Here is a 16,154-nt window from a genome sequence, read left to right on the forward strand (position 1 = left end):
GCTCTAGGAGGAACAATGCCAGGTATGGGGTTCGGGTGTGTGTGGCTGAGCCAGAGAAAGAAAGATTTCTGCCAACTGCTTGTCTAAAGGCTTAAGCCACAATATATCTCTTACACACAGCCCATAATTATCCTCTTCCTTCCTAAGCTCTATGTTCCAGTGGGATTCCTCCCACATTGGGACATCACTTGTCTCCAGAACTTGGCAACCAGAACATTTGGGGATGGTCCAGGGATAGAAAGAGGCTACTATGACCAATTTCTTTTCGCTCTGTGCATTCTGATAAGCAACTGGAGAGGTCTTATCCCTGAATTTTCTCCCTCTCCTGATGGGCCCATGGGTGTTGGACAGCGTACCTGATCCATATATCTGTAGAAAATGCTTTTTTGGGATCCGTTTTCAGAAAGACTTCCCTGGATCAAAGGGAAAACAGTTATGTTAAATTTCCAGGAAAGAGGCCACTCATTCGGTACAGCTTTGTAACCCTTGGACTGACTGAAGGACACAAGTGGCCTACCTGAATCTAAGACAGCAACTTCACCTGGTAGTTGCGGGGGTGGGGTGAAGGAAATCAAACTTTAAGGGGATTTGGAAATTAAAATTTGTTAGAAGGAAGATACTTGGATCCAGTCTGGTCTTGGAGGGCTGGCCTTCTCCTCTGCCCACCCTCTTAGAGCCATCAGTAGCCTATCATACTGTCTCTGTTCTCCGTGGTCAATAGCAAGAGCAGGAAGGAAAAGCACATCGGGGATGTGATGTAGCTAACAAAGACAGAAAATAAGAGCTGCACACCTACCTTGAGGGCTCTGAGGTTGAAACTGTTGCCTGGATTCCTAAAAAACCAGGGGAACAGTGTGACAAAAATGACCTGCACTATATTTCCGGGAGTACCTGTGAAGGGCACCTGATGATACCTAACATCTCTGGCAGTAGACACACAATGATCATACATGTTCATTTGGGGTGGACATAGTCTGGTCTTCTTCATCTTCAAAGGCAGATGACCTTTGACTCATGCTCCTTGACACGTTCACTGTAAAGACCTTCATGACTATAGTAACCCCTGCCTCAGGCTCAGAGAGACAGGACCTTGACCCATGACAACACTTAAGACTCTCATGAATCAGGGTCTGCTTTTCAGGTCATTCTGTCTTCTTGGTCTACCCTGCATTCTCGGCATGTTTCAGACAAGTGAACATAATACATGGTATGATCTTCCTGTACATATGCCTAACAAGCCTCAGGCTTGGTTATGTCCCTTCTTCTTCCCAGGCTCTTTCTTCCCACATGTATGATTTTCTCCTTGAAATTACTAACTTCCATTTACCGTGTGCTGTTTTCTCTGAGAAGCCTTTCCCAATCCCTATGGCCAGAATCAGTCTCTCCATTCTGCTCATTCACATGGTTTACATTGCTGTTGAGCTATTGGTCTGTGGACTTTCTCTTTCCCTACTGTGACTATCTCAAGGCAAGACTCATACTGTGTCCCTGGCACACCACATGCTGTATATAATGCACAGAGCACTGTTCATATACAAACACTGAAGTGGAATAAAACACTCAGGACCCCTGTGCTTTTATACCTGTCCTTGTCTGGCATTTTGAGGAATATGCGGAGCAGGAACTCAAGTTCTCTTTGGTTTGTGAAAGGAACCACTACGTAAGTCCCGGGGCTCAGGTGGAAGGACTTGGTGAAGTTACACTTGGATACATATTCCATACCCTGGGCAGCATTTCTAAATGGGGAGAAAAATGCAGGCGGCAGTCTTTCCTGGAACTTCTGGAACTAGAAGAAACACAGTTATTGTGAGAAAGCCCTTTCTACACATGAAACCTGGCTAGTAAACAGCCTTCTAGGCCCGTCTCTGCCCACTGGAACACCATTACACTGGAAAAGGAGAGGTAGTGCTGACTCAGATTCACAATGAACCCCCACCCGCTGAGCAACAGTATCTTATCTACCAGGTGCGTCCCGCCTGTTGTCTCTGGGCCACAAGAGTCCCAGGATAGCTATGGATGTGGCCCAACGCATTTGTAGATGACAAAATCATGTTACAATGTCAAAAGGTTGGACACTACAGCAGATGAGCACAAATTTGACAGGTAGTTTTTGTCTCTCTAATCTACCAGCATCTGGAGTTCTGATTTTCTTTCTTATTTATGTGCAAACAAGACATGGGACTAGCGGTACTGTCCCAGCATTGAATTTCTTCTGGGATCCCCACGGTGATGTTTCCTCTAAACCCTTAATCACATGCTCTGGGCTGCCATAGGACTGCAGGGCTGCGTTTTCTTCTCTCCCTCTCTTTCATCTCTAGCAAGAGCCCCGGGAGTCCTTCTCATTGGAAAATAATGGGTCTCAATCATTTTCCTTTTATTTCAAAATTTCTTGCAGATAAAACAATAAATATAATGCAATTCCTATTACCAGATGTCACATACATATTATATAATAAAAACCCCTTACTAAACAAATTTTCCTACTATGTTTGAGCATGCTGATTCCATTTAGAATGGTTACACAGCATGAAATGGTTATTGATAGGCTCTGCCTTGGGGGAAGAATAAGGGAAATAGGGAGTTTTCTGTCGGGGGGGGGTAGTGACAGGGCCAGGCAGAGGATAGGCCACTGTCCTAGGTGCACAGCAGAGGGCAGATGGAACCTCCAGAGCAGTTTTGCTGTTGCTACACAGCAGCGCTTGTGGGGTTGGGGGTCCTGCTTGCTTAGCTCCCTTTGACAGAAGTAATGAATGCTGGGGCCAGTTCTTTTCCAAAAGAGCAGCTGTGCCCTCTGGCACTGGGTATAAATGCGTGTACAGGAGCATGTGAGTGGCCTTCCTCCTACAAGGAAGGTTAGGATGGCCTCACTTATCTGCCTCTCTCCACCCTCATCGTATTTTGTTGCAGTCCTGTTTAGAGAGGACATGCTCAGTGGTGGCTAACAGTGGGACTCGGGGATGAAAGGGGACCTTAGGCCAGTGCCCAGAGGAGCCTGCTTCATGTAGATTCAGGGCCAGGCAGCTTCGCAGCTGGCTCTGTTATTCTAGTGATGGGGCTTGTGCCCTTTTCTGGCTCAAATCCCTACCATGTTATGTTCTTCAGCTCAGGGAACTGGAACTCTGATCCATTTCATTCATTTGTGACCTTTCCTCAGAGCCCTTCTATATAACTAGGCGTTCTTGAATGGCACATTCTAAGCCCCTGCTTTGTGGCTGGGCCATGACTGAAGCATAGACATCTTTGCTGCCAACTTTATGCCTGGATTTCTGAGTTACCCTGTTCTGAGAGTTGCTACTCTAAACACTACTTCTTGGGGCCTTGATAGCCTTGGGGTGGGGCACTGTTACCATCTGCTTGCCATGGCCACATCCTGTTCCTCAACTATACGTTGTACCTTCCTCTTAGCAGCAGAGAAAGGTTACTGAAGAGTTCACAGTCATGACAAAGTCTGTACCTCTGAGGTCAGGCCCTCTGAACCCAATTGTCCCTTTCCACCCTTCCTTATAGTCTTCAGACCTTGTTTCAATATTTGACCAAGTCAGATTATTGGATAAAGAAGATACCTATTTGCTGATGAGAAGAGGTACAGGGAATGCTTTGAAGCTATAAAGAGAGAATCCTTACAGGGTCCAACCACATACCAAGATGACAAATCATATCCTAGTTTGTTCACCTGTTTGGAGATGTTAAGCTGACTGCTGATTGAAGATGCAGTGAGAGTGAATTTGTAGACTTAGGACATGTGGATAGGTACAACAGTTGGAAGAGGTATAACAGTTTACCAAGGGACAGCATCAGAGGTGTGGGAAGTCAATGAGGACAGCAGTGAGCCATACCTGGGAGTCTACCTGTGGAAGAGAGAAAAAGGAGCTTCAGGAAGCCAGACGCAACAGAAAGACAACTGAGTCTCCCCTCCTAGCTCAGGGCCCATGCTATTTCTTGTGTTTTCAGCCTGCCTGGTGTACAAGGTTGTGTGTTGGGAGTGGGGACAGATTCTTCATTTATTGTGCAGAGTTGTAGAAATGGAAACCTATGCTGCTGTAGGGAGCCGCAGAAGGAAGGAAACTGAAGGAAGAAAATATCTGGGTGAAAGTAATGCTCCCTTTATGTCAGAGCAAGATGTGGTTATTGTTCATAGCTATGATAGTAATATAGGGGGGATGGAGAAGACACTGTTAGGACCAGAGATAAGACACAGTCTCAGTCAAGGGCAGATTTCCCAAAGTCAAGTACAGATACATGGAGAGCACCAATGAGAAGACAACTTCTTTGATATCCTTAGACAACTGTAAGCATGATAGGAATTTCTTTGATGGATACTCCCTCCCCTTGTAGGGAATGTATGTGCACACATGAATGGGGGACAGCTATATTCCATTTTTTTCTGTCTGGTGCAGGGAAGCCCCAAGAACACAGTTTCATCTCTACATCCCTCTACAATGTTCAGGGTCCTTCTGGAAATGGAAGCCAGACAGGCAAGAAATAGAGTGGGGAATAGGGTGAGCTGTGATGCTTTCTTTGCAGTGAAGCCAGCTTCCCAGCAAGCACAGTCCTTCCCAGTTATCCTGGGTTCAAGTCCCTTCCTACTGTGGGGGGGGGATCTTAAAGATGCAGATGGACCAGTTGATGGGTGTTACCAGACATTTTAGCCATGGACGTTGGGAGCGAGGTGTCGAACCCTGGCCTGTGGGAGGACCTTTGGGAAATGAGGACGGAATAGCGTGTACTCTTGTCCCTTTCCTCTGCCCTGGCTTTTTCCTGCCTGTTCACACACCAGTGGTAGCAGGTTGATGTAACACAGAACAATGTGCCCGCAGTGGCTGGGGAGTCACAAGCTCACACTAAGATTGGAGCTCCATTTCAGCTACATCAGCATTACAATAATCACCCAGCCCTAGGGACTTCCAGAAGCCTGCATGCTGGGTGAGCTCATTGTTTGTTTCTGCCTGGAATACAAAAAGAACTGAAGCATCTTTTTTATTTTTTAAAGATTAAAAAACGTATTTACAGCCAGACTTGGTGTCACATGCCTGTAATCCCAGCATTCAGGGAGGCAGAAGCAGGTGGATCTCTGTGGGTTTGAGGCCAGCCTGGTCTACAAAGTGAGTCCAGGACAGCCAAGAAAAACCCTGTCTCAATTTTTTAAAAAAATTGTTATGTATATGACTGTTTGCCAACATATATAGGTATGCACCAAATGCATGTCTAGTGCCCATGAAGGGAGAAGGTGCTGAAAACCCTGGAACTAGAGTTATAGACCGTTGTGAGCTACTATATGGTAGTACTAGCAGCCCAACCTAGGTCCTCTGCAAGAGGAAGCAAGCACTCTTAACCACTGAGCAATCTTTCCTGTCCCTCAAGCATCTTATGATGAGATCTAGACTGGTCGTTGGCATTTAATTCCATCAGGATCCTGGAAGGACCAATGAGATCTCAGGAAGCCTGAGGAAGCATCCAGTCTGAGTGCCACTTTGGTAAGTGGCAGCTGAGAAATAATGCGCCTCTGTGCAAAGGAGAGAGGGGAGCTTCGAGAAATATTAAAAATAGAGTTGACTACAACTTCACTATAGCTCCTGAACCATAAGCATGTTTGTTCATTGGCTATAGGTGGGGTCGTCTAGATAATGAAGCTCAAAAGGTAGAAGGTAGCTGATCAAGATGGCGCCACAGCTAGGCATGACTACAGACTACCCTACATGACTACTTCCGGGCCCAAAGATTTTCTGTAAATAATGCCTGCTTATTCCTACCTTTTTTGTTTACTAATAGTCGAGTATGGGCATGACCAGGTATGTGTGTGTGGTAAGGTGGTTGGAATGGAGGTAAAAGGGAAAATAAGCAGAAACACCCAGGTTACAAGCCTTCCCCTTGTGCATCTCAGGGCAGGAGATGGGATATTTGGTTTCCTTAGCTACTGCAGTGGCTGCCTGCATGTTCCTCCCACCAAATTGGAGGAAGGCGATGGAGAGAGATTCAAATGACAACTGTCTATTATTGCGTCCTTTGAAGATGTTCTTTGATGGGCCTGGCAGGCCTGAGACAACTTAAAAGTATTGTGTTGAATCCCAACAGTCTCTTCTGTAGGAGCTTTGACTCTTGAAGAATTAAGTAAAAGATGTAGTAGGAATACGTAAGGGTTTTGAACTATATTAAGAAAGTAGAACCCACCAGTTTCTCCTTCCAGAGCAAGGGTCCTTGTTTCTCTTGTTGCTCTGGGTACCATGAGACAGGCAAGTATGTAAGCCCTGCTGAAAACCCTGGGCCTGGGCCTACGGGTGCTGTGATCAAACTCTACCCACCACCTCAGCTGCTGGGAAGATGATTCTTTTTCTTTTGGATTTAGTTTCCGTAAAGGTAGGGACACCCACAGTTGTGAGACACTGAATGACATAGTTTTGTGACTCTGCAGCACCACGTCCATGGAGCCTTCTCACTAGCAAGAGCCACGTTTGTGAGCAGGACAGTTCCTCATGAGCAGAGGAGGCAGGAAGCTTGGCCATAAATGAGCTAAGAGCCTTGTCTTTGAAAGTTGCTTTGTCACTGAGCAACTGAGGTTGTTCAGGGATGCTAAGCCCATGTCTAGCCTAGTGTGTCAGCAGACTTCTGAGCTCCGTGACAGGTGTGTCTGACTGCAGGCTTGGGGGACATCCATTTCACACCCCTGTGAACTAGCCTTTCCAACTCTAATGTGGGAAGAGGGGACTACTTATATCACAGGGATTCCTGGTCTTATTTTGTGCAATGAGGCTATGGGATGGATGATTTGGGAGTCACCCACTCTACCTTCGGGATGCTTTGATTTATTTCGGGAAAAGAGACAGAAGAGCCATTAGATTTATCTGTGTAACTTTTCCCTTTTAAATTGCGGTTTTAAAGAAACAAGTTCCTTAGTTAATTGTCTCATGGTGCGTATATATGCTGGCATTTGGGGGAGTGAGGGAGCTGGTTGGGAGTGTAGTAGAGGAGAGGAGTCTGGGCTAAAGGTAAAACCTGGTTTTGGATGAGTAACCCAATGACATGTCAACTACTGAACTGTATCTGGGCTTTGGTCTCGAGTATAGATAGTAGACATAAGAGGAAAAAGAACAATCAGATTATGTCAGAGGCAGTCCCTCTTCCCATTACTATGGAACCCACTTGGACACTAAACTGCCATGGGCTACAGCTATGCAGGGGTTCTAGGTTATCTCCATGCATGGCACGTGGTTGGAGTATGAGTCTCTGGGAAGACCTGAGCACCCTTACCAGGCCACAGAAGATGACAATGCAGCTACTCCTGATGAGATCTGATAGACTAAGATCAGAAGGAAGGAGAGGAGGACCTCCCCTATCAGTGGACTTAGGGAGGGGCATGCGTGAAGAAGGAGGAGGGAGGGGCTTATGAGGGGGATATAAAGTGAATAAAGTGTAATTAATTTTAAAAAAATAAAAAATAAAAAAATAAAAAAGAGGAAAAATAATTCACCCATTGGATTTAAGTATGTGTGTGTGTGTTAAGCTCTTCAAATTTTAACCAATGATATTAAAAAATGATGTAAGTAGGCAGACTTTGAGGAACTTGTTAAAATACAGACCGTTAGACTCTGCATGTAAAAATCTGTTTCTGGGGATCTGGCGATAGCCCCAAAATTTGCATAATTGTATAAGCTGATCTTAGACTTGAGTGCTTTTTGAGGTACAAGCATTAGATTCTGGGGCACATCTGGAAAAGCCATATCACACAAGTAGTACAGGCAAAGGGCGTATGCCATTTAAAACATGGTTAAGAGACTGGAGGGATGGCTCAGGGTTGAGAACCAAAGCTGCTCTTGCAGAGTTCTGTTCCCAGTTGCTGCACAGTGCAGCTCACAACTGCCTGAAACTCCAGCTCCAGATGGATCAGCCCTCTTCTAGACTCCATGGACACCTGAACACACACACATATACCCACATATACATATATACATAATTAACACTAAAAATTTAGCTGGCTGTGGTGGTGCACACCTTCAATGCCAGCACTCAGGGAAGCAGAGGCAGGTGGATTGCTGTGAGTTTGAGGCCAGCCTGGTTTACAAGGTGAGTCCAGGACAGCCAAGACTACACAGATAAACCCTGTCTCGAAAAACCAAAACCAAAACCCAAACTGAAAAAACAATAATTTTTTTTTAAATAGTCAAGGAGAATTAGACAATTCTTTAGTTTAAATTTAGTTTAAATTTTGCCTAAAACTTTAGAGCTGGACACAAGAATGCCTTTGGGCTTTTATCACTGGATCTTGCCGCTTGGCCAGTGTCTCTACCTAGCCTAAAGTATATACAGTATCTAGGAAGAATAAGACCTAGAGCACATTGTTTACCTTGAACACCTGGAAATGTAATGGAAATATTTCGTCTTCTGTCTTCAGGCTTTGTGGCATGATTGTGAAGGCCACAACAACATTGCTACCATCTGTGGGCTCCTGAACACCAAAGAGGTACTGAGCATCCCTCCTGTGTCCTGGAAGAGAAAGAACCATTACTGGGATTCAGAAATACCCCTAGAGCTCCAGCACAGTACTTTATGGGGTTGGGTTAAAACTGTTTGGAAAGCTAGGTTGGGGCCCACCACAGCCAGTGATTGTGAAGTGAGTTCTTTATATTCTAAGCCTCAGTCTCTTCCTCTTAAAAACAGAGAGGCAAATGTCCAAAAAAGGCTCAAGTACACAAAAAGGACATTTGCTCAACCATGTTTGTAGCAGCTTTATTTGTAATAACCAGAAGCTGGAAACAGCCCAGATGCCCCTCAACTGAAGAATGGATGCAGAAACTGTGGTACATCTATACAATGGAGTATTACTCAGCAATGAAAAATAAGGAAATCATGAAATTTGCAGGTAAATGGTGGGACCTGGAAAGGATCATCCTGAGTGAGTTGTCCCAGAAGCAAAAAGATACACACGGTATATACTCACTCATATAAACATACAACATAGAATAAACCCACTAAAATCTGTACATCTAAACAAACTACGCAAAAGAGAGGACCCTAACTAAAAATGCTCAATCCCCATCCTGAAAGGCAAAGAGGATGGACATCAGAAGAAAAAGAAAACAGGAAACAACCTAGGAACCTGCTACAGAGGGCCTCTGAAAGCCAGAAGAAAACAGGAAACAACCTTGGAACCTGCCACAGAGGGCCTCTGAAAGCCTCTGCCGTGCAGACTGTCAAAGCAGATGCTGAGCCTGATGGCCAACTGACGGGCAGAGTGAATGGAATTTTATGTAAGAAGTGGGAAATAGTAAGAGCTGGAGAGGACAGGAACTCCACAAGGAGAGCAACAGAACAAGAAAATTTGAACACAGGGAACTTCCCAGAGACTCATACTCCAACCAAGGACTCTCCGTGGAGATAACCTAGAACCCTGACAATGCAGCCACTTCTGATGAGAACTGATAGACTAAGATCAGAAAGAAGCAGAGGAGGACCTTCCCTATCAGTGGACTTGGGGAGGGGCATGCATGCAGAAAGGGGGGGAGGGGGGACCTGGAGGGGAGGAGGGAAGGGCTTATGGGGGGGATACAAAATGAATAAAGTGTAATTAATAAAAAAATATGTATATATACAAAAGAAAAACAAAGAGGCGAGTATTATCCCTACTTGAGCAAAAGTGTCTCTTACACTATAAATGCAGCCTTATTTGTGTGTGTGTGTGTGTGTGTGTGTGTGTGTGTGTGTGTATTCAGGTGTGTGTGCACACGTTTGTGAAGGCCAGACGCCAACCTCAAGTTTCATTCCTCATGTTCTGCCCACTGTTTTTGTTTTGTGAGACAGGGACTGTCACTGGTCTAGGACTTGCCAGCAGGAGTGAATCCTAGGAATCTACCTGTCTTTACTGCATGATGACTCTCCAATCATGCATGAACTTATTGTACCGCCTTTCATAGCAACCATTAGAGCCTTAGATGGCATCCACCACCACACACCAGTGAAGATAGCAAGAAATAGTTAGTGTGATGCTCATCTATAGTGCTCGTGTACCCGAGCACATTTACAAGCCAGAGCAAGAGAGCTCGCATGGAAACTATTAAGACTCCAGTACATGAAGCCGCTCAGGAAAGTCAGGATACAGATGAGCGCATGTTCTTCAGAAGGCATGGGTCACAGCTGATGAGCTCCGAAAGGTGAATAAGGAGACGTAGAAGACAATCATGGTCATGGCCTTTCTATGAGTACCAAATCAGATGATGATTAAAATGTACTTAGCAGAATACAGCAGGTACTCAATTGATTATTTCCTTCCTTCTCTTCCTTGTAATAAGGTATTCCTATAAATGGCCTTGCTGTGTGAGTCTGGTTAGTTCACTGGTATATATTATCTTCGAGGAAAGGGTTTTTTTCGGTGTAGTAAGGCAGGCACTTCTTGGGGAGATGAATAAGTAAGAATGACTCAGCAGTTCCATATACTCTGCCCTTGGCCTTCTTGGTGACAAGGCTCTCTGATAAGTACAGTGATCACAAGAATGTGGAGATAAAAAAGAAGCACGCCTTAAGGTCTGGGGTCACTCAAGGAAATCTTCCTGGACAGGCAGCTGTAAACATACATTCTCTCACACAGACACGTTTACAGTCATTTTATGGGGGATGCGCAAGCTCAGGAGTTCTCTGTCTCACCGGAAGCAGTTTCAGGCACCAGCGTCACAGAGAGGGAACAGGCTAGACAGTGATGGAGGTGCCTACCACTGCTACCTCGTGATCAGGGCAGGACTATTCACCCTGTGTCTGGGAAGTGCTCTGCAGGTTCAGGGGGGTAAGCCGGGATTACTATTTGTACCGTTTACAGCTGGGGCAGCTAGGGACAGTGAACAGCGATAGCCCCAGCCACAAAGCTCGGGTGTGGGAATGATGATGGTTTAAAGAGGTGTTGACTTCCTTTCCTGTGCTTTTCCCACAGCCTTTCCTCCTGTCTTGGGTATTTTCTGGATAGCAGAGAGCCAGCCTTCCACCCTGGACATGGGTGGAGCTGAGGAGCAGGACCTGTAGGATGCTGGAACAGTGGTTACCCTCCCACGACCCCTCCCCTGAAGCCTTCCTGCTTGTGCTTAGAGAAGTGGTAGCTGTCCTTGAAGCTACCTCCTTCGCTTCCTTCATCAGGCTCATTGTCCAACCAGACACAAGAGTCAGAGAAGAGTTAGAGTTAGGGCAGAACTGATAGTTGCTGGTCGAGCAGAACAACCACCTGCTGTGTTTCTTGAGATCACTTGGTTCTTAAACATCATTTGGCGCCATCTTTCATTGGGTGTGACTCCGTGATCCAGGGTGATCGGGATCTGGTTACATATGAACAGGCTGGAGAAGTTCTCTTGGAAATCTTGACATGACATCCTGTGGGAAACAGACACACTGTCCAAGTCACTTCTGGATGCATGTCCATAAACAGCTTCCTACCATGTCACTGTGCCTCTCCAGCCAGAGGAAGTGCCCAAAGACCAGAGTCTGTCTCTGTTACACTCAGTGCCATTCCTTTCTGCCCTGACACTCTTCATCCATGCTTGAGAGGACAGTGGTAGAGACAAAATCTTGGTATTGTCTGTCACCTGACAAAACCACTTCCCAAAACCATTAATCCAACTGAGTCATTTTAGGGCCAGTGGGACAAAGGTCAGGTTTTCTCTGCTCTTGGTCTGTCACACTGTCATCAGTCTTGCCTTTGATCTTTGCAAATTCATTGCTGATGTCATTAAGAAAACACATGGATGCTGCAATGAAAATCTGTCCTTGTGCTAGGGTTAACATAGAGATATTGGGGAAGATTTGCCCTTCCAATTGACACTTGTCACTCTGATTCTTAGTAACTTAGACCCAGGCTTTCTTTCACTCTTTCACCCCCACTAAATTTCTTCTTTTTTAATTATTTAAATTTGTTTTCATACAGTATATTTGACTATGTTCTTATTCCTCCTCCAACTCCCTGCCCTACTTCCTTACCCACATAATATCCTGTCCTTTCTCTTTCTTATACCAAACATGAACAAAACAAAAGGTGAAAATCAAAACAGACAACTAAAAAAACAAAGAAATCAACAAGAAGCATGTGCCCCAACTGGAGTTTGTCTTATGTTGGTCTACTAGGCATGGGACCTGCACTGGCATATGACTAGTATTCCCAGTGACACTCCATTGGAGAAAAAAAAAATATTTCTTTTCTTAGCATGTAATAATTGTAAAAGACTTCCTAGTTAAGGCTGGAACTTTGTGTCCACCTCTCCTCAGTGCTGGGAATTCATGTGGTTTGAATCTGTGCAGGTCTTGTGTGTGCTGTCATGGCCACTTTCTCAAGTTCATTTCCTTTTTTTCTATTTTTCAGGGTGCATCTGAGAAACAGGCTCAGCCACACTTATTCTACAGATATGTCTTGCTGTTTCTTTTATTTTTCATACACACAGGCTAGATCTCACTAAAATAGTCACTAACTAAACCAGAAGACCCTGCAAGGAATGTGCATCTTTTCTAAGATGTGCACATAAGGCATGTGTTTTTCAAGACACAGGGTCTTGAATAGCTCCTAGCTGAGGACAGTGATATCCCACCCAGGGCCAGGCTGGTAGATTCTCTTCCAGTTACTCTTTTGGGGAATCTTGCCAAAGCAAATTGGAGCTTTTGGGTTCACACATTATGGAAGACAGGGGTTAAAAATCATGCCTCCACTTTCTCAAGCCTCTGAGAAAGTACCCTTACCATCAAAATGTCGAGGAGAGCCCCGTGTCTCATCTCCAAGATAACCTTTACACCAAGGAGAAGGGACATAACCCCTGCCATTCAAAGCTTTTTTGTCTTGGTGAAGAACCAGATTCCCTCTAAGTGGGTCTTTGTAACACTAGTTTCCATCCTCATGAGAGTTTAAGGGAAGCATTTGCAATGGAAAGTGTGGGAAATAAAACTTCAAACATCCTTAAAGAAGGGCATGCATTGACATGACCTAGGTCCCCTACACATATGTAGCTGATGGGAAGCTTGGTCTTCATGAGGGTCTCCTAGCAGAGGCTGTCTCTAACCTGGATTTTGTTGCCTGCTTTTGAATCACCTTCCCCTAGCTGGGCTGCCTTGTCCAGCTTCAGTGGAAGAGAATGCACTTAGTCTTGATTCAACTTGGTGTGCCCAGGGTGGGTTGGTGGGAGGAGCTCCCCTTTTCTGGGGAGAAGGGGAGGGGGAAAGGAAAAAGAGGGTGGGACCGGGAAGAGAGGAGGGAGGGTCTGTGGAAGGGATATGAAGTGAATAATAAAAAAATAGGAAAAATACCAAAACTCGCCATCATCCTTGTTCTCATACAGTTGGCTTTTCCGTGGATCATGGCTTTCCTCCCACTCTTGGGACCTTCGTATGGAGAGAGAGACCAAGAATGAGATCCCCCACATTATTCTAAGAGGCCCACAGTGACCTCAAACCACCTGCCCACTTTTGTTACAATCTAGGTGTTATGTATGAGAAAACACCCAACAGCTATTCTTCAGGATCTGGCTTTTTCTACTCAATATGGTATTCTCCAGTTCTGCCATTTTTTTTTCCTGCTCAGATCATGATTTTGCTCTTCTTTATGGATGAATAAAACTCCATTATGTGTATATATCACATTTTGTTCACCAGCATATCTGTTGATAGGTGTCTAGGCTGATCCAATAAATTAACAGTGGGAAAGGGGAGGGAGGATGTGCAAGGTAATAAAGAAGGAGAATGATCAAAATACATCTTATACATGTACAAGGATGCGATAATTCCTATAATTAATGTACAGTAATAAAAACTACCTGTTATCTTCAACCATCTTCATCTTCTACTTTCTCCTATTACCAAGTTTGAACACAAGAGCTTTTGGCTTTCTATCTCTTGACAGTTGCCAAGTATTATTCATTTACTTTCTCTACCTCCTAGGGCCTCCTCACAGATATCCTGGTCCCACTACTCCTTCTGTTAGCCTAGTTCAGCCTCCCCTTTCCTCCCTCCAGGGCATGTGGTCTCCCTGAACATAGCTCTGTCCACTTTCCTCCCCATCCTCCATCCTGCCACCAAGATGAACACTCCAAAGCAGATGTCACTTCCCCGCTTAAAGCATTTTGGTGGCATCCAGTTACACCTAGGGTGAAGTTCAAAGTCCTTAAAGAACACCTCAGCTTCGGAGAACCTCTCCAGGTTTAATTGGGTTGCTCTGCCCCACCCCCACCTTTCAACTTCCTATTCCAGCAATCATGAATATCTTCATTTTCTTACTCAGGGTCATCCCCTGCCCCCAACACAAACACCTCTTTGCTTTCACCAGGCTGCTCCTCCAGTAGGAACGCACCTCTCCACGCTGAGCTGCTACCACTCTCTCAGCTTTTGACCTAAAGGGTACTCGGTCTGAGACACATGGCTAAAGCCCACCCGCTTCATACTGAGACCTGGCTCTGCCTTTGGGCTCCCATAGACCTAGTGTTTTCTGTAGCTATTGCTCCATTGCTGTTTATGTCTCTCTCCTTTTCGACTCCAGGAGCCCAGAGAGCAGTGGCCTGGCTTTCTGTGATACTATCACAGGTCTCTAACAGACACCTCAGCACACAGTCCTTGCAATGACTTCTCTCTCTTTTGCTTAGTTAAGTAAACTATAGAGATGATGTGTTCCAGAAGCGAGTTCTGGGATATGATGGAAAAGAGATGCTTCTAGGCAACAGGGAACAGCTGTTCTTCCTTCAGCGTGTGCTTCAAAGTAGAGAGAAGCACCACAGGCTATAAGCCCCAGAGGCACAAAGGTTTAATGAGATCTTTCCCATAGAGGAACCTGCATCCAGAGCATGGGTCACCTCCGTGTCAGGAGACAGAAAGGCAGAGACCACCCCAGCAGGCTTCCGGCTCCTGGCCGAGGCAGTCAGATGTGTTATTGTAAAATGGCAATTTTATAATTAAGCGATAATTACATTTTCTGCAGTGTGTAAGGGAAAATAAATGTAGTGTAAATCAATACGCTATTGATTCATGCAAGTTTGCCTTTAAGTGTGTGCGACTGAAATTTCAATTATGGCTGAGATTAGACCATCCGGCTCTCGCCATCCGTCTCCATTCCTAAGGAGTGGGGAAGAAATCGACTACCTGCATGGAGACAGTGATTATGCGGTCTCCACCGCTTCCTTCCAGCCTGGCTCTGGTGAGAGAAGGCTGACCCTCGGCACTCAGCCAAGGGACATGACCCTACGGGGCGGCTGCTGCTCTGTGAGCACACTCCGCCAGTTAGAGGCTCCATTCATGCTCATTCCTACAGGGCATCAGTCCAAGCTTCGGGACCATTCTTGCCGTCCTTTCTTCCTTGGCTGCACCCCAGCAGTTTCCTGGCTAGGGAGAGGGCCCCTACCGAGTGTCTCTCCTAAAGCACACCCTATGCCCTTGCTACAAGGACACCTCATGTTCGTTGCCATCTGTCACACTTTTTCCTGAGCATGTCTACTGATAGAACCTTTTTCTATTCTGAACTCTGATGTCCCTTGTGGCCTTCACTGGTCGTGGAAGACACAAGGGACATATTAAGCATTTTGAGCTTATTGCCTCTCCTCACCCTAGGGAGCCTGTTGTCAATGGCCTGACTTGTCTTGCTTTTATCAGCCAATCAAAATATCCTTTGGGCTCACATTCAGCAGTTTGGGGTGCTGGGCCTAGAGAAATGGGGACAGCCAGAGGTTACTCATTTATTTTGGAAAAACTAAAGGATAATCCAGTTCTGGTGCACAGGGGTGTGATCTTAAGTACTCCATGGGTTGAGATGAAAGGAGGATAAGTTCAAGGCCAGAGTGAGGCTTGAGCAAGAAAACAAGACTCTATCTCAACCAGATAATAATGAGGGCTGAGAATATAATGAAGAACTTGCCTGGCATGTGAGAGCCTTATGTCTAATCCCCAAGATGGAAGAAAGAAGACAAATATAACTTTAAGAATGGAGGCAAGAGAAAAGAAGCAAAGGGACAGGAATGAGGGCATCGTACAGGCTGCATTAGTACACAAGTGCTTTCCCAGATTCATTTTCCTTCCCATTCTACATCGAGTACCATAGATGTTCCAGCCAGGCTTATCCTATAGACATGTCCTGATGTTTCTATTTTTTTCTCTTCTCTCTCTCCCTTTCTTCATTTCTTCTTCTTCTTCTTCTTCTTCTTCTTCTTCTTCTTCTTCTTCTT

General features: G+C 45.3%; 1 protein-coding gene across 1 annotated transcript in view; it reads right to left on the minus strand.

Annotated features, from left to right (window-relative positions):
- The window catches only part of Capn13 (calpain 13), a 70,848-nt gene that overhangs the window by 20,569 nt on the left and 34,125 nt on the right, over positions 1-16,154 (minus strand). The window contains exons 8-14 of the mRNA XM_055627404.1: positions 13,258-13,332; positions 11,198-11,343; positions 8,339-8,478; positions 3,837-3,848; positions 1,584-1,786; positions 797-833; positions 357-413 (exon numbers count right to left, since the gene is read on the minus strand). Coding sequence (XP_055483379.1) covers positions 357-413; positions 797-833; positions 1,584-1,786; positions 3,837-3,848; positions 8,339-8,478; positions 11,198-11,343; positions 13,258-13,332 — 670 coding nt within the window. The remainder of the gene's footprint in view (positions 1-356; positions 414-796; positions 834-1,583; positions 1,787-3,836; positions 3,849-8,338; positions 8,479-11,197; positions 11,344-13,257; positions 13,333-16,154) is intronic.

The sequence above is a fragment of the Psammomys obesus genome, unplaced genomic scaffold (genome assembly GCF_907164565.1).
Source record: "Psammomys obesus unplaced genomic scaffold, mPsaObe1.curated_primary_1811, whole genome shotgun sequence".
Classification (NCBI taxonomy): Eukaryota; Metazoa; Chordata; class Mammalia; order Rodentia; family Muridae; genus Psammomys; species Psammomys obesus.